At 41.3% G+C, this 19,032-nt stretch overlaps 1 protein-coding gene across 1 annotated transcript in view; it reads right to left on the bottom strand.

Annotated features, from left to right (window-relative positions):
- The window catches only part of plxnb2b (plexin b2b), a 121,518-nt gene that overhangs the window by 18,562 nt on the left and 83,924 nt on the right, over nt 1-19,032 (bottom strand). Inside the window, exons 10-22 of the mRNA XM_076733620.1 lie at nt 18,511-18,622; nt 18,034-18,135; nt 16,861-16,956; nt 16,166-16,253; nt 14,471-14,649; nt 13,089-13,237; nt 10,424-10,535; nt 9,548-9,684; nt 8,916-9,098; nt 7,333-7,426; nt 4,342-4,539; nt 2,871-3,050; nt 1,614-1,750 (exon numbers count right to left, since the gene is read on the bottom strand). Coding sequence (XP_076589735.1) covers nt 1,614-1,750; nt 2,871-3,050; nt 4,342-4,539; nt 7,333-7,426; nt 8,916-9,098; nt 9,548-9,684; nt 10,424-10,535; nt 13,089-13,237; nt 14,471-14,649; nt 16,166-16,253; nt 16,861-16,956; nt 18,034-18,135; nt 18,511-18,622 — 1,767 coding nt within the window. The remainder of the gene's footprint in view (nt 1-1,613; nt 1,751-2,870; nt 3,051-4,341; nt 4,540-7,332; nt 7,427-8,915; nt 9,099-9,547; nt 9,685-10,423; nt 10,536-13,088; nt 13,238-14,470; nt 14,650-16,165; nt 16,254-16,860; nt 16,957-18,033; nt 18,136-18,510; nt 18,623-19,032) is intronic.

The following is a 19,032-nucleotide window of genomic DNA, read 5'->3' as shown; positions in this document are numbered from 1 at the left end:
ATGCAGTATATCTGAGTTGGGCGTCTCTCTCTCTCAATATAACTTCTATAGTCTTTGCGTCTGCAGGCGGCATACAAACATGTGGAAGTACAATTTGTCCTTCAAACAACAGCCCAATAGCCCAGATGATGAGTTTTGCCTTATATTAAAGTGCAATTTGAGAAAAATACCACAAACACGGTGCTGTGCCTAGAATGTAGAATGAAGTATGTTATTACACAAGCTCACTTATCTATACACACATAAAATTTCCTCAGTATTGGAATATAAGAGAATGCTTTTAGTATGCCGACTTGAAATGAAGATCATTTGTTTGTGTACTGGAAAAAAGTGCTTCTTTTTCCAACAATACTGAAACCATTTTCCCTCTGAAGCATGAAGCTTGACACAGACAGAGAACTATAACCCTGCAGACTAAAATGTTTATTAATCAAGAGCAGCAGGCTATTAATCTATTAGACTATTAAGCAAGGCCTCAGGCAATTCAGATCAACAAGGCCTGGCTGAACCAAAACCCTCACTGAGCTGAAGTAACATTATGCAATACAGCATCATCAGTAGGTTACAGATACAAATACCAAAGTCACGATTCATGGATGTATAATAAAGCAAACGCCACAAAACAGTTTGAGAAACTGGCATCTAAAGCTACCAGTGCTTTACTGCAAGGTGAATAAGAGAGCTACATCGCACAAAAGAGCCGTTCTCAACACTGGGACCGTACACAGCGTCCCAAAATAAATCTGAGGGGTCGCCAGATTATTAAAGAACAGAAGGTCAAAATGTTTCTGTTGTACAGAATGTTGTTTTTTTTATTAAGTTTCTGTGGGACTTTGCTTTGTTTTAACCATAATCTTCTATGTGGTACTGGGTTCTCTTTATCCACTCAAAACACATACTTAAAATGGTTTTATCAGCTTTATACTCTCCTTTTTTTTCCAAACCGATATGGTTCAGAAGTCTGCTGCTCCATGAACATGCCTTAGGTCCCAAAATCAGCCTGTCTGAGTTTGAATTTTACAACAGTTTGTTCATTAGAAGGTCAAACAGGGAGTTACACCTCTCTGACATCAAACGGACCCCATACAACAGTCACGTCCCGTCATCAAATGTGGTCGCCCAGCATGTCAATACTTTTCTAAATTATTGGTTTTAATGAGGTCTCAAAAAAAGGAAGGAAAACATTGATGGATTTTGCAGTTGGTGTTATTTGTACGCATACAGCAGTGGGATCTGTGCAAACAAAGAGGAAATTGGAAAAAAAACCCAAAAACAATAGGTTAAGGGGTCAAGAGCCAAACAGGCTGAGGTTAAGAACCACTGGCATAAAGTACAGCAGGTTTCTCAGTTAACTGTTAACTGGGTGATGTACAGCCTCTCCTTTAAGAAAAAGATGAGTATCTAGAAAACTGTGAAAGACTAACAGCTAAAAAAAGGCCTTAACTGCATCCTGAGTATAGAGGATTATGCGAGATTTAATTGTAGGGTCAAAAGGTTCAGATAGTAAACATTTTAACAGCTTTTCTACTCTTAAAAATGCAATTAGAAGTAGTTGTATTACTTAACTTTTATTACAGCGTATGGGGATGTTAACCTTAAAGAGTTTAGCTTACCTGTAGCAGTAGACCGAGATAGCGATGATGAGCAGCATGGGCACAATGACAGCAGGGATGATGATGTAGAGGGACAAATCATTCTTCTTCTCGTACTGCACCGAGCCGACCACCCACTCCCCTTTCCCGAACTTGATCTGTGGATAAACACAGAGCGGGAATCTTATCATCTGCACAAGCTCTCGACATCTGAGAGGGAGATTTATTCAGGTTGGTGTCAAATGGTAAAGATTCAACAGTACTGGAGAGGAAATGGGGATGGAGGAAAATCTACATAATTGCCCACTGTTATGTTAAAGCAGCTGCGGGACCTTGCAGTATTTTCAAAGTGCTGGGGTTATGTGCAAGTTGGTGGGCCCACATTAACTGCACAAATGCATAAATGTATTGAGTTTAATACTTTATTATCAGGCTTCTACTATGTAGGTGTTCTGTACCACTGATAGTCTGGTGGTGTCATTTCTTCATGTATCACACAGCCGCAGAAATTAAACAATAGCTCACCAAGAGGAATTACCCAGAGGAGAGGTTACAGTATTAATTACAAGGCCCTTATAATTAAATGTAATTATTAGGGCCTCCGGGTACACGAAAGTTGTTCAACCAATGAAAAAAAATGGGATCTCAAGATGTACAAAGGACACGCATCGAGAAGTACAGGAAAGATTCATGATGCATGCATGCTCTCATCTGCAGGTCTATGTGTGTGTCTGCAGCGGTGAAATGAAATAACTTCGTTAGTCTGGAACGTGAAGTACATTCACGGTACTGAAGTACTGCAGTCGGGTGCAACTTTGAGGTACTTTCATGCCACTTATCTGACAGCTTTATATTCTAGTTACTTTACAAAGACTTTTTCATACAAAACATGAGAAGAGCTTATGAAATATGATGTTTTATTACAGATTAAACCACCCTAGAGGATATAGTAGATCTGAAACGATTAATCAACTGACAGAAAATTAATTTTCGACTACTTTGATAATCTTTAAGTTGTTTTTTTTTTTTTTTTTTTTTTTTTTGTAAAATCATTTCATGGTTCCACTTTCTCAAATGTGAGGATTTGCTGCTTTTCTTCTTAATAATTCTAATAATCTTTATTCATCGTTCATCACTTTCAGGTTCAGACTACTGGCTCTGAGGAATTGTGACAGCGACTCTTTCTATGACTTGTATTAGAGTATTTTTTCCAGTGTGGTACAGGATGTGAATAGTTCCTCCACCACTGAGTGTCAGCCTGTCTTTGTCTGATCTGACCGTTAAGTCCAGCAGCTCGGGCCGGGTGTCCCTGCGGTGCCGTCTGGAGCGGGCGCGAGGCGGCGTGGAAGGTGGGTCCAGAAACAGCTTGTCATCCTGAAGCGTGTTGACCAAACAGGGAACGTCGCCCACAAAGGCTTGAGCCTCCTTGGCTGTCATCGCTTTGGAGAATCCCCGACCCTGCAGGGGAAGATCGAGTGTACTGCTCAAAGCGTCGTGACTGAACACACGGGAGGGAAATTAATTACTGCATTTACACACCATCAAGTAGACGCATCTTATGACGGGTATTAAAAACATTATTTTCAGCATTTTCATTAGTAATGGGTTGAAAGTTTAGAACAGCTCTTCACTGTTCCACTATGTGTGAGTGCCAAAAGCAATTAGAAAGATTAAGATTATGTTCACTGTAAGCACAATTCTAAGTACTTCCTCACTTTAGACACTGTAGGCACAGCTCCAGTCAATCCTACAGTCCTGGCATTGCAATATACACTTTTATCTACTTCTACAGTGCACTCCTGTATCTGCAGACATGCTTTCAATCATTCTAATGCTGTCTGGAATAGAAGAAAGGTGAAATTAGCTTAAGTAAAGTCTGAGTAATTGAAAAGGCCCCGGACCTTTTCTTGCAGATGTCTTCCCAGACTAATTTTCCCAAAGTGTGCGTTGCCAAAAGAAACTTTAAAAAGGGAACACTGTGGAACCTCCAAACTGACAAAAGATGTAATAAGCTGGAAGACAAATCTACAAGTTTCAGTCGTCTTTAGTAAATTGTGATGGGCATTTTTCACTATTTTCTGAGATGTTACAAGACTGATTTAAAAAAAAAATCACAGATGATGAAATAACGGTTAGTTGCAACCGTAAAATAAAACAACTCAAAATATTTTGTCATAACATTAAAGGTTCAACATGGTGAATCTTGTTTAGAAACTGAATTGTCAGCAAGACAAGACTTCCCTCTGCACAACAACAATAATGTATATTTAAATTCATATTTGAGTGCATAGTTTGTTATTTCTCAGGTTACGATCATTTACACAAGGCTTTGTTTACCAAAATGAGACTCTTCATTCTCGGACTGCTCTATTTGAAGACTTTTTTGAGTCCTGAAGACACAGAATTATCCAGTAATTCACAGAAAAGAGCTAAATTGCAGGGAAAAAAAGTAAAAAGTCACAATTTTGCATCTCAGATAAATGTTTTTTTCTGTAAACCATCTCATGACCCCTTAGATTTACTTCACCTTTATGTGCTGCTATTTGCATAATTTTCATATGCAATGAAACCCAACCACTATATAAGCTGCTAAAGAGTGAAAATGAGGTACAGCAACTGCAATTCAGCATCTTTTCCATTTTTTGTCCAGCAATTTGTCTTAATTCCCTCACTCAAAGAGGCTGACTTGTCAGAAACGCAGTGCTGTCATACTGCAGCATTAAAGGGGACCTGAGCAGCCCGTACTCACAGTGACGATGATGATGCTGGCCTCGGTGATGACCTTCTTGAGCAGCTCGTTAAAGACGGGGTCAGGGTGGTAGTCGAAGGGCTTCAGTTCCTTCACCCAGTTGTCCAGCTGGATGTACGTTCTAAAGTGCTGGCTCAGGGAGTTGTTCACTGTTGGAGACCGAAACTGGATGACTGTGTCGTTTTTCTCGTGGGCGTTCTGAATGAATGGGAGGAAGAATAAAATGTCACCGCTGGACACAAATGATAGAAAGTTGTATGTTGTAACACATAGAAAGTAAGCAAAACAAGACGCGGAGGAGAATATGCAGAGAATATTCAGCAGGGAGAAGCAAACAGTGGGAGTTGATGGCTTATTTTTGAAAAAGGTGGTCAACTGCTGTTTGTGAGTGTTTTGGGGGTGGGGTGGTGGGAGAAAAAAGCCTGATTTGGTACAACGGGAGAGGTAAAATTATGTGTCTCTTTTCAGTGAGTCTATTAAAATCCCAATCTGCCATCGTAGAATAGCAGCCTCTGATGAATCACAACTCACACTGAGTCATTCCTCCTCTGGCTTTGTTTATTTGCTTTTGATTAACTGGACCCGATGGTGATATTTCTGTCACTCTCTGATTGTTTCGATACCGGGCTGACAATACTGTGTGTGACAGCTAAACCCAACAGTCCTACACGCAGTTTAAGTTTTTCAAAAGGACACGGCAACAGGCGTAGGCTACATCAGATAATGCTTTGAAAAAGTCACGCAGAGCTACTATAAATTTTGAGACCAGTTATATGAGTTGAATATCTTTTGTCATTCAGCTCAAAAGTAAATTTGTCCTATTAAATTACTTTAAACTGTGAACCTACAGGAGCTCTGTGAACTGCTGTCTCTTCTGACCTGTACTGTTTTCTGTGTTAAAAGGAATAGTTCAACATTTGGGGAGATGCTGGAGAGGATTCATACCACTCTGATATCTGTTAAATTTGAGCCAGTTAGCTTAGCATACGACTGGAAACAGGGCAACAGCTAGCCTGGCATCCGCCTTTTTGTTTAATCTGTATAAAAAACATAATGTGAAAATGACAACTTGCTATTTTATAGTGGATTATTTACAATTTACATTATTCAGGCAAGCTGGCTCCCCGTTTTTCTGTTTTTGTGCAAGCTAAGCTAACCTGCTGCTAGCTGTAGCCTTATTAGCAAGCAGGCACAAGATTGGTCTAAGTCTTCTCATTTAACTCACTAATTTGCCAATAGGACAAACACATTCCTTTAAGCGTGATGGTGCATATGCATAAAGGTTTCTTTGCACAGCTCTGTGGACTTCAGTTCTGTCTAACTTGGACTAGTATGAACACTAATGTTTATCCTCAAAGTAAATACAGATGATGTACAAGATTGGGCTGCTCCACCTATTCATGAATCCATCACTATCTTTGTGCGTTAGGTCGCTTTTATGCTCTCAGGATCTGTCAAACAAGTGATTTAGCTACTTAATTGGGTTGTGACATTAAAACTCAAAGGAATGGCTTAGCTATTAAAGAGCTTAGTAACTGGATGTCCTGATGTGCTAAGGGACCAAAAATGCAGTCGCATTGTCCCCAGTTCAACTGATGGCCATGGAGCTTTGTTGCATGTCATCCTCTCCCTCATCCCATTTCCTGTCAGCTTTCTACTGTCTACTGTACAGTGTCATGAAGGAAAATTTGCTCTAAAATATACAAACAAGACTAAAAGTCTTTAGCCAGGCTTGAGGTTGTGTGAGGCTGTAGGCCTACTTAGGTCAGAGGATGACAAATCTGAAGCTCATGGTGACACAAGAGGAAATGTCATGGGGTCAGAATTATTAGGATACATGATCTGGAAACCATACATTTTGTTACAGCTACCTGTAACCTGAGTGGAGGATCAACAGTGACAGTGCCATCCATAGAGCAACCATGCTAGTGTGGTTGTATAAATATATAGGTGCGTCTTAAAAAGCTATTTTGGTCAGTTGGTTGTTAGCTTCATAACGGTTACACCTTCGTAACAGAGCTAGTTTGTGTGGTGCAACCCATTTTAATTTAGTGATGTGTAAATCTACACTTAGCACATCATAACAAAGATTTTTCTTGTAGTAGTTACAAAAACATGCAACCACCTCGAGAAGTCTCTGTGTACAATTATAAACCTGAGCTGGAGGGATTATACAGCAAAAAAAAAACAAAAAAAACATGATCGCTTTGAGCTGCTAACCTGACCCAAAAATCTAATCAACATATTTTCACACTAAGCCAGCAACAATAATGACTCCAAATATTTGGGTCAAGTTCAGTAGATAGACTTAAACCAAGAGAAGCTTATGAAGTTGACCAGCCAAGGCCTTTGAGATAACACTTTATATCCGCTACTAGTTTGTGGCAGCCAGAGGTCTTCAAATCGCTCCTGTCCCTGGGTAGCAAGGACCAGAGACTTGGCTGGGAGTAAAGTGGTGAAGAGCAGCGTCGGCACATAATCTTCTGCAACCTTAATGCCGGTATTAAATTTAGCCCTTTAAATGAAATGAACAAAATTGCTACTGCTTAACACTGGCCAGTACACTGGAGGGCAGGCGCCGGCAAGCTGTGTGCAGCTCCTTCAAGTTCTCTGGCAGAGTCAATTCTACTTGATTAAGCTGGACACAGTTAGATTTTGGTGAGGGTGAAACAGTGGTGCTGCTATCTGTAATCCTACAGGTTTGAAGGATTTATGGCCAAAGAAGTGTGATGAAGTAATACTGGCTTATGGAATCTCGCTGATCGGTTGAAGCAGACTGGAGTGGAGATGTGAGTGTTTGCTGGTGCGTATGCTTCACAGAGTCTGAATGAATGTAGTCGTGGGCTCATGAGATGTTGGGAAATTGATGGAAGGTGCTGCTACTGCGAGGGGTAAACAGACAGAAGGGAGCAAAGAGGTGAGGTGGATCATCAACAGGGTGACTGACTGGAAGTTGCAGGGAAAGATGCTGATAAATAAAGGCGCACACACCTCAAAAGCTGTCGAGTTGTCTCCGTGGACCTTCATGACAGCAGTCTGGATTAGGTCAAAGCCGGAGCCAGTCACCACAATGTTCCTCCCTCCACTAAAAACACAACACAGTAAAACACAGATATGAGTGTAGATATCTCCAGCCAGACAAAGACAAGCTCATAGGGAGAGTTACGGGAAGACAGACACAGTTCTTACATTGCACCTGGGGTAATTTTCACTGGAGATGAAAACAAATTAGTTTAGCCTGCGAGAGGCCTCTGTTGTCTGTTGTTCCAGCCTGCGTGCCTAATCACACACACCCTAGTGCTTTCAATTGCACAGAAAAAGCAAGGCAACCGTCTAATGCATCCATTTTTCAGCCATCATCAAGCCGTTACAACAACGGTACAACATCAAAGCTTAGTATTTGTATCCCCTTGAGTCAATCAGAAGTAAGTATAGAAAACATTCTGCACACATATGCAGGCATGAAGGACAAATGATACTTTCAAAAAGCAAAAAGGTTCTTGGCATTAATAACCTCTACCAAGGCTTCAGACAGACAGTAGCCTGCAGGGCAGGGAATGAGGCAGATGCCTTTCTTGGTGTTCAATTTTCCACAACAGTAGTATTCTATTCAACCTTGCCATCAATGTCAACTTAGCAGCATTTTCGTTTTCATTTTTGCATCTCTACTTTAAGAAGCACAGTGTGAGCTAGCTAAAGGAACATTTCAGTCAACCTGGATCTTCCTATTGTTGTCTCTAATGATGACTGTTGCAATAAAAATTTTGCTCACCATATGTTTGGCAGCTTTCCAAACAAGGCAGCCATACCAGCAGTGCTTTGAGCTAAATGCTAATGTCAACATGCTAACATGCAGATGTTGAGCAGGTGTAATGCATACCATGTTCACAATCATACTGTCATTTAGCATGTTGACATGCTAAGTAACGATAAACACAAAGTATAGCTGGGGCCAATGGGAATGTCATCAGTTTGCAGGTATTTTGTCAGGTAGTGAAACACTGATCTGGTGATCCGCTAGATGAATATTCAGGTGATCATCAAAGTCATAAATTCAACCTAAGGGGAAAATGCATTTATGTACCAGTTTTCATGACAATCCATCCAATAGCTGTTGAGACATTTAACTCAAAACCACAAAAAGCCAAGGCATCCCCATAGTTATTTGTTTTCATCACTGTAGCATCAGGAAAATCTGTATCAAAATTCATGGCAAGCCATTAAATAGCTGACGAGATATTTCAGTCTGAATCAAACTGGTGGGCCGACAGATGTAGCTATCCTCAGCGGCACAAGGCTAAACTTGAATATGACAGAAATCATTTAAATTACCTCAATTCCATCTGGAAGTACAAAAACAAATGAGTCCCTTTAAAATAAATCTAGCTGTTCTGGCAAACTTTAGAAATCTCTGCAAAGATGATGATGGAAGAACTGCTGTCATGATATTGAATATTCAGAATGGCCTAAACCACCCATCAAATTCCACAAGTTGCCTTGAACTTTCATTCGATGCTCTATGTCAGCAAGTAAAATGAACAAACACTTTGTTTGCGCTGCTACTTTATACTGACCAGACAAAGCTTCCTTTGGGGTGGTGGTCCACCACGGTGGGATTATCCAAGAACTGGAAGGCACTTGGGATGGTTGTTGTGGTACTCTTTCCATACTTCACTGTGACAGTGAGAGGGTCAGAGGGCACCTTATCTGCTCGGTATTCTCCTGTCCTGCAGGTGATCTCTGCTCCGAAGTGCTCCCTGCAAAGACAAGGACATAACTCGACACTGGCTGACTGGAAGGAGTGGGGGTCACGCAAGGTCACCGTGCTGAGGAAGCCAACATGGCAGCAGGCTGACAGCTTGTTAAATCCTGGCTTTGCTGTTCCTGTGGCTCGTTATTTTTCCGTTACCTGTGCCTAAAATGTCACCATGGGCTGGTTTTGACAGAACGCTCGTGGTCACAACAGTGAAGGCAAATGGTAAGAAAAAAAAATCCTGCTTGTGACACCAAAGTTAAGGTCAATTCCATTTTCATTCAGGAATGTAAAAAAAAAAATCAATTTATGGGCTTCAAAGTGTGCATACTGTAGAATTAGCATAAAATACAATGTCTGAATAACAAGTAGTACTTATCAACGGAAGAGGCTGAATTGAAACAGAATTGGGCTTTGGCGTGAATGACAATTATTGGGAGAAGAAATTCTTACACAGTGCAGTCCACCCCTCCGATGGAAACCTGGACATCGTCCTTACTGCCAGTGTCCAGAAATCGTCCAGAAATTGTAATGAGGGTGCCCCCAGCTTTAGGACCTTTGGAAGGTTTCACCGCCTCGGGAATTGGGTTCTAGTGAGGGAAGGGGGTGGGGGTAGGGGTCGCAAGATACAGCAAGAATACATACTCATGTTTCCCCTGTAAGGATTTCCGTGCACACAGAAGCTCCAACCTAGAGGCAAACACTCGCTCACACACGCAAGAACAACACTGATACATTGCTATGTCGGAGACACACACATTTCCTCTCGCACTCCTTCATCCGCCCCCCCATCAGAAACATTCACACTCGCACAAGCACCACATCTGCCTCAATTTGCTGAGCAAACAGTTAGGCGGAGCACTCCCCTGTGGGGAAGCTTTAGCGGAGCCAGAGATATGAAAAGCCAGTTAAATAGCTACGCTGTAGCCTGTTAAAGCATTACAGAGAAAAGGGGGCAAACTGCACAGCATCTGGTTAAAGAGGAACGCATACACATTCTGGCTTATCGTGCAGTGCATTATCATTGTAATATGACAGCATCTAAGCACTTCATTTACCAAAACATTAGGATGTTGTACTTGTATTTGTTGTATTTGTACATTCCACTTAAAAGACTTGCCCTTGGTATGTTCCGATAAGGGACTGTCTGCAGTTAGGAAATGGAAACATAATAGAGCCCATAAAACAACAAAATCAGCTGAAAGCTTTTGAATGTGCTTGTGTTCTGGGTCAGAAGTTGTATGCCTCCACACTCAAAGTGCAGCTGACGAGCAAGAAAGAGAGCGAGAGTGCATGTCTGCGTGTGTGTGAGTAAGGATGAGTATTTACCCTATAGGTGAAGTACACGGAGGACGTTCCTCTTTTGCCCCCCTTCACCTCGACCTCCACCTGGCCCCAGTGCTGGGCTTTCGGGTCAATAGGGCCAATCTCACACACGACACTGCACAGAGAAAAAAGGTGAGAAATATGTAAGACTAAGGCGGCAACTAACAAGTCATTATATTTTAAACTACTTGTTTCATTTCTATAAAATGTCAAATCAAAGTGAGGTCTTCGCATTGCTCTTATTGCCAAATCAACAGACCAAAGATATTTAGCTAACTATCACATAAGACAAAGAAAAGCAGGAACAGGAGGATATTGGACATTTTTACTTGGAAAATGACTCAAACAGTTCATTTCTTATCAAAAACAGTATTAGTCAGTCAACTAAGCCATTAACTGACTCATTATTCCAACTCTATTTAAGACTTGTATTCCAGATTAATGATCAGCTTCATCAGGTTTGTGAAAGCGAAATTGGATCCGCGTTTCAGAGCTCAAACAACCTCCCGAAAATCAAAACTCGTGTCTGTGCAACTTTGACTTCAAGCCTGGAGCTGCAGCGCTGAAAACAAACAGCAAGCAAATGCATGCATTCAAATGAGCTAGATCTGATTATTACAGATATTGGCAGACAAATGAGTTCTGATTCTGGTAAGTTGGAAAAAGTTGTGAAAATGACTGAAGTAATTAAAAAAACTTCATAAAAGTAACTAAAATTCTCATTTCAAAATGGGCTCACATGCCACAAGGATTCATTCGATGTTTAAATAACGTTGCTGACTACGCAGCTAGAAACGTAGCATGATTTCTAATGCCAAGTTGGCGGCTTGCAGCATCTTAGAAATCGAACCCTCAGGGACTTTCCCCATATTGCAGTGTCTGGACTTTGCTGGGAATCATGTGATAAACCAAACACATCCAAGTCTGCTGCAGTCCTCAGGGAAAATGTGTTGCTGATGAAAGAGGTCAGCATAAAATGGCATGCCTCATCCGCGCTAACAGGTGGGCCATGAGCAGCCAATTAACGGCTGCAACAGCAAGGAATGGAATGGAAACCCTGTCAAAACTTAAAGCAAGTGGCCTACAGCATGCAGTAGAACCATGCAGGACAACTAACAGGGAGATGAAGACCACAGCAGGCGCGTTAGCACCAAAAAAAAGGATGATTTAAGGCTGAAACACGTTCCATCTGGTCTCATAAATCCAGTGTTATGCCTCATCGTGCAGATGGCGGGGCAAGAATTTGTCATAAACGTGGATCGATGCTGCCAGGTGTCAACAGTTCTGGCGTGTAGCTGCGAGGCAACAATATGGACGGTTTCTCTTTTAAAGGCCATTTGTATGAAGTGAGGATTTTTTTAAAAACAGCTGTGACTGAAGTGCATTTGCTAGGCTAAATTTATTCTGTTGTTTTTGGTGTATTTTTGTTTTTTTTGTTTGCAAAGCTCAGCTCATTAAAGCACCTTTGGAATGAGGAAGACCAGAGAGTCTGCAGCAGTAACAGACTATCAAAAATGTGAATGAAAGGTGTAATGGTGTCAGATGAGTGTGGTACATTTACAGTGCTTTGATGAATTCATATCTCAAAGAATTCAGTCTGTTCCAATCATGTGTGGCCACAGACAGTATTTAAAGACTGACATTCAGCAGCATAACACCCCCAGTGGTGGAAAGCAAGTAATTATATTGGAGTATTTCCAATTTCTGATATGTTATACTGCTACTGCAAAACAATTCAGAAGGAAATATTGTACTTTTTACACCAATGCATTTAGCTGACAGCTGTAGTTACTTTTCAGATTAAGATTTTACATTAAAACATGTATTAAACTTATAAAATAAAAAACATTGTTCAAATTTAAGCAGCTTTTGGCTTGTGAGTCTTCACTAAAGAGCAGCTGCTTCAGTGTTTGGGTCATCTTTGAGATTGAGTCATGTTTGTGAGTTCCACTAAAGAAACATTTCTCCTCTAAACTTCTCAGATAGTTTAGTTTAAATAACCATTTTAGGCCAAAAGAGGAAAAAGTGTCCAACATTTCCCAGAAAAGCAAAGATTAGAGAAAAGTCCAAAATAATCAATACGAATTTGTGCAGCAGAACTTTGCTACACCATTAATCATCTCACAACCCCAGACTGTATATAAAGTGGTTCAAACTAGCTCCACCTCAACCAGCCCCAACAGTAAAATACTACTCACACATTGATCACATTAATGTTTAACAATCTGATCATGTAATACATAATACTACATCACAGGGGCCACTAGTGCTTCTATTTTTGATGTTTTGTTTATGATCATATGATTTTAAATGATGTTTGTTTTTACATTGCTGTATTCATACTTTCACTCAGAAAAGGGTCAGAATGCTTCTTCCTCCACTGGCATCCACCTTTTAAAAGAGCGATTCTGTTTCTGAATCAACCTGCGTCTGGAGACTTTCAGATCAATACGGTGGCATAATGAGCCAAATAAATTATACACCCAGGTCACCTCGAGGAAAGGCAAAGCGCTCCTTAACTGATAACGTATCCAAAAGTTTACAAATACATACTTTCTTTTTTCTTTTTCTAGTAAACCTTCCCTAACACAGTTTGACCAACAGCAGAAAGAAGTGTGTGCGGCCGCTCATACATTTGCATAAATACATCAAGGTGTGTGAGTATTACCTCGTGGAGACAGAGTACTTCTCCTCCTGATGGATACAGGGCTCCCCCACCACAGTGATGCTTTTAATGTCTTCCTTGTGGATGCCGAGGTTGGAGCCCCGGATGGTGATGGAGATTTTTCCCAGCAGGGGACCGAAAAGAGGGATGATCTGGATGGGGAGATAGAGCGTTGGGGGGGAGGGGAAGGTGTTTATGGGAAGAAGGGATTTGAAGTGGATTTAAATAGATTAGTTGTGCAATAAGAACATATAAGAGATTTACACAGTCTGTTTAAGTCTGCGGAATAGTTGAGGTTTAAGTGTTCAATATTAAAAGTCACAGCCGAGAATTACATCCATACTGTAGGAGTCTTGTTTGCATGTATGTGGGTGTTACGACTCCAACCGGTGCAGGAGTTTTGATGTTGATACAAAGGGCACATTAGGATGATAAAAAATCAGATTACAATATACGGTCTGATGTTCTGTGACATGTTTGTCATAAAGATATGTTTGAGCAAAGATATAAATACAATTGAAGAATAATGTTCATTAACGGTAAATATAAGACAACAGTACATTCTGACCAGTAAATATAACAGAAATGTAAATAATTTTGAACAACTATAAATACAAACAGACATTATTAAAGTTGAAATCAAACACACAATAAGTTTAAAACTAGACAGAGCAGCTCTGTGAGGCTGTATTTATGCACAGCAGTCCTTTGAGCTAAATGCTAATGCATAGCATAGCAACATGCTCACAATTACCACATCAACACCAAAATGTGTACCAATTACATCCAGCAGTTATTACGACAATGTCAATAAAAACTAGAAATGCCAACCTCACGGTGGCACTAGAGGAAAGTTCAGGGGATCAGTTAAGTCAGGATGATTAATCTTCTGGGGACCTTGAATGTCCATACAAAATTTCATGGTATTTCACTGGATGGTGTTCAAATCTGGACCAAAGCAGTGGACAGACTGAAACATGTCGCCTACACACACACAGAAAGAACTGTTTGTCTTTATCGGCTGATCTATCGGTCAGGCCGTAACATGTGTGGTCATAACCTCTGTCGATTGACATCAGCACAGTCACTGATAGATTTTTGTCAGTGACAATGAGGCACTGACAATTAAGCGAGCAAAGAAAGAATTGATTCAGTCGAGATGTGCTGCAGATCAGTTCAACGTGCCCTCAAGGAGAAGCAGACTTTGAACTCCTCCGTCATCAGAAAGAGGAGAAGAAGAAGAAAAAAAACACGGCTTGTAAAGTGCTCCAATCAATAATCCAATCAGCAAAGTCATTGCCTTCTCAGTGCTAATCACAAGCCTTTAGTACACCTTTCTAGTTCAAAGTTCAGTGCAACCAAATGACAGCATTTGAACTACTCACATCAGTGATCTGCGGGTCGGGGCACTCGGTGTTGTAAGGATCCTCGGACCCCTGCTGGTTGCACAACTTCTCGTACACACACGCCTTCTGCTTGGCACACCACACACACCGGTACTTTGGGTCGGCGTTCTTGCAAAGACTGCAGTCCTCCCTCCCCATGGAGCAGTTGTACAGGGTGACTGCAGAGAGAGATCCGAAAATCCCATTGTGCAGAGTATTAATTTACTTTAAGTTCAAAAAGACCTCGTTTCTACAGCCTCAGTGCAGTGTCCTTGTTGAACAGCTCTCTGATCATAACCCTCTTATTGTTCAACCACCATGATTCTTCAGAGAGAGCAGAGTTTTAAAAAACTGTTGATTTGCTTGTCTGACTCATCCTCAATTATCAATGTGTGCCCTCAGAGCAGTACATTTGCTGTGCAACTCCACTGATTTCACACATCAGAGTCTGTTTACAGGTCTTGGGGAGTAATACAGCATATGTGAAAAACTTGTATAAAGCCTTTTATGGCTTCAGAGAGAGTGAAGTCTGATAAATGGCCTCAGGTGACGTCACTCGAGGCAACGTTGATGACGGCGTTGTCTGAAAATGTAAGAACTCTGGAGGTGTGGAGTTAGAAAGAAGTGAGTTGACCAGACCTCTGCAGCCTGCTCCTAATCTCTGCTTGAGGCTAGCGACTCGAGGCTACTTAGCTGCTACTAGCACAACACACCCAAATTTAACTGTTGTGGTGATAATGTGGGTATTGTGGGTAATGTAGGCACAAGGTATTGAAGAATGTGCGGATAATAAAGACAATACCTCTGGCTCTGCGGCATCGATTTTGATCCCCCTTTTTTTTTTTAACACTCCAGTGTGAGAAGGACACTCTTATAAAAGAACAATGCTAAATTGGTGCTACACTGTTTTAATGTGCAGCAGCAGCAAGAGCTTTGTGGACTCCTTCGCCCTGGGTTTGCCTCACAGGCTACATACAGTCTGCCCTACATTATTGGTAGAGGTAGTTAAATCTGTGAGCAGCCTGTGAGGAAGACTGCAGATATTACTCAGCTGAAAAAGGACTTTTACTTTCTCTGCATGTTACGATTTAATCAGTGGCCTGGTTTTATTTACAGGCATTATTTTTCTAAAAAGATGCTAGAATCAATAAAAGATAAGGCAGTGACACAGAATGCTCTTTGTAGCAAAGATGCAGAACTTTATCATAAAGTATCAGGTCTCAAGTAAACACATAACTGGGGTTAGTGCTGCATTTCTACTTTCTGCCTTAGTACCATTATTATGGAAAGCATTCGGAAAAGCAAGTGCATATTGTTTTCGTCTTTAGCTCAGTGTGCCTCCTCACTTCTGACAGCAAACCTACACCCTTGTATACAATGTCAGCGTATACAGTGTGTGTGTGTGAATAAATGGTGAGATGTCTATGTTCATGTCTGATAATTCTAATTTGCACAACAAAGAAAATGTAAAACAGGCCTAACAATCACTTGTTATGAATGCGTCTGAATACTTCATATTCTGTCAAAACCTGTGTGATGATACAGTCGCTGCCAATTAATTTTCTGTTCAACTTTCAATTGCAGATTAAAGGCGGCCACCTCAGATCTAACGGAGGGCCCACACCGGGACTAGAAGTAAACACACAGGGCATTATAAATAATCTGATCTCCACATTAAAATGTGAGAGTGCGTACCATTCAGCGTGCTGTCCATCTTCTTGCCTGACTCCTTGTCCTTCACGTAGAAGAGAACATTGGTCTCCGGTGACTTATCGTAAGAAAACTAAGAAATTGGAAGAAAATGAATTATTAATTCAGAATCCAGTGATTAATGGCACTTAAGCTCTTCTCGGCAAACAGTGTGGGCTGCCGCTCCCTCACGCCAAGAGAGGGGGGAGGGGGTAAGCAGGACCCAGTCTGGCAGATTTTCAGCTGAAGAAATCAATGTTAGAAAAGAACATAGCTGGGGGCCAGGTACTGCTTGAGTTTCCCAATTACCGAATTCACAATGTGGAGAAGGAGCTAAAATAACTCCAGTGAGGAGAGTCTGTCCATTAGAGGGAGCTAGAGAACATCAAAGGGGCTGTGCAAACCACAAGGGTGACTTGTTCTATAAGGAACCAGAAGTCTGCACATAGACAGGAAGTTAGCGTTCAGACTCAATCAGTGTTGAACATTTTGAATTCAAGTGGCACTCTACAATATATTTCACTTAGTTTCAGGGTTGTTCTACATTGCATCTTGATAATAATCAGCCACAAATCAGCCTCAGTTCAAGGATCCGTGTTGAGTGGAGGGAAAATTGTCAGAAGCCATCTGAACAAACGTAGTAAAGGAACAAAATCGGCAGATCGCTGTGAATGCAGAGACACAGTCGAGGCTGTACTCACATTGAAGCCGGTGAAGGTGTAAAACGGCCCGCCGTCATATTTCACCTCTTCTTCCACACTTCTCATCAGCTCGGTGCCGATGGTGAAAACACGACCCTGGAGAGACGGACAAATAAAAATAAGAAACAGTGTGTTCATTTATGTACTTGCTGAATACTCTTTTTTTTCCACCTCACAATAGAGTAAGAAATGTGAAAGACTATCTTGTTCTGCAGACTCCTCCAGCACCTCTGTTCTCAACCAGAGAAGTTTGGATGGGATGACTTGCTTCTTTTTTTTTGTTCTCGCAGCTGCTCGGCATGTAAGAAAACATTCGCGAGTCACAGTACAAGCAAAAGGTAAAGCATCAGGGAGTCCTTTAGCCGCACACCTGTGGGCATAATTTCCCTTATCTCACACCCATTAACATATACACCTGCTAAAAACCAGGAGACCCGTGAGAACACTTGTTTTACAAGACTAAAGTGTCATTTACAGAAATCATGTGAAGATGCGAGACATTTCAAAGTGTCGGTGCTTTCGTTGTGTGAAATCCAAGGAATTACAAAAGCACGCAGAGGTGGTGATCAGACGCGACTTAAATCGGAATGCAAATTGATTTTCTATTCAAGAACACGGCATCCAGAAGGTCTTAATGAGGAGCTGTCCTTAATGGCTTGCTGTTATCCATTTGGTGATTAATGTATGCCAGCCTGTCCTACTGTTGCTTTTAGTTTTCGCTGTATATACACACATCTGCATATACTTAAATACTCACATGCAGGGACGCGTGGGTGTACGCATAAATTTTCTGTGTATTCATTCTGGTATCCTTGTAGGTCATGTGGCCACAGCTTCTGCCTCTTATGTCCTATCTCCTGATTGGTCCTTGCTGTTTGTCTGATAGTCTATTTATGACCATTACATGGTTTGTATGATTACGGCCCCACGACCAAATCTTTTATATTTCGTCACCTTTCACACATGTGATAAAATGATTCTTTCTGCATCTGAAGAGTGACTTTTTGTCAGTGTGTGAGCAGCTCTTCTGAGATGGGAGAATCAATTTATGCACCCGTTAAAAACTGTGACCAATTAGGTTCACTGTGGTCCTAATAGTGTACTCAAGAAGTGTTTCAAAGTGCTGCCTGGTTTTACAGAAGTGCTTTAAATTCTGTGTCTGTGCCACTTTACCTGGTAGAGGTCCAAATTGATCCCCTCGAAGCTGATGTGAGTCTTGTAGCCCACAGGGATCAGCACAGGATCTGGATTCTCAAACTGAGGACACTTGGCTCCCTGAGAAGGCATCAAAACAAATCAGATACTCCCACTTTAAATCATTTACATTTTAAATATGCCAACCACTTAACGGACACCCTCATCTGCAGCGACAGATAAGTGTATCTCTGAACCATCTGCTGACTTGTAAATTGATATCCTCCACCCTACAATATTTGTCATGCAAGATGGTGCCAGCTGATACCGGGATTTGAGTTTTTTTTATTAATTTTCAGGAGAAATTTGGATTTCTCAGGCTTCGTGTCATGCGTAGTGATTTGATGCATCTCTTGAAACTTCTGCTACACTTTTTCCAGCATTTATCAAACACATACTGACAGAGACGAAACTCCTCAGTGTGCCACTGATGTGTGGACCCTTGACAATACAAACCTGACGTTGCCGGATGATGTTAGAGCCCGTCACGCTGTCGTCCATGTCGCTGCAGGTGTGGTCATGTGTATTCCACTGACAGCCCCACGGACTGGCCACACAGGACATGCACCTGAAAACGTGCCCAGAAATGCAGACAGATAAACGCCAAAGGCAAGAAACTACTTCACACACATAAATTAAGCAGGAGCGCACACACATAAAAGCACACACAAACAAAATCTAAAAACATGCAAACTCATCAAAGGGCGTCCGGCACAAAAATCCATGTTGCTGACAACGAAATGGATCTCTGCAACTTCACATAAGCAAAGCTCGTTCATCACACATTCCTTGGCATGAAAGAAATGAAGAAAAAAATAAGGAGGGGGGAAAAATGGCGAGATTGACTTTCATTTTTTGATTAATGAATAGGAAACTGAGGCAATTTCCTCGGCTCGGTAATAAACGGAGGAGAGAAAATGCAAGAAGTGCATTCAAAACTACCATGCATCACAATTTACAAACAGAGCCTTGATCTCT

Source organism: Chaetodon auriga, chromosome 6, assembly GCF_051107435.1.
Source record: "Chaetodon auriga isolate fChaAug3 chromosome 6, fChaAug3.hap1, whole genome shotgun sequence".
Classification (NCBI taxonomy): Eukaryota; Metazoa; Chordata; class Actinopteri; order Chaetodontiformes; family Chaetodontidae; genus Chaetodon; species Chaetodon auriga.
The sequence above is the reverse complement of the archived record's forward strand: the minus strand, read 5'-3'. Positions and strand labels throughout refer to the sequence as shown.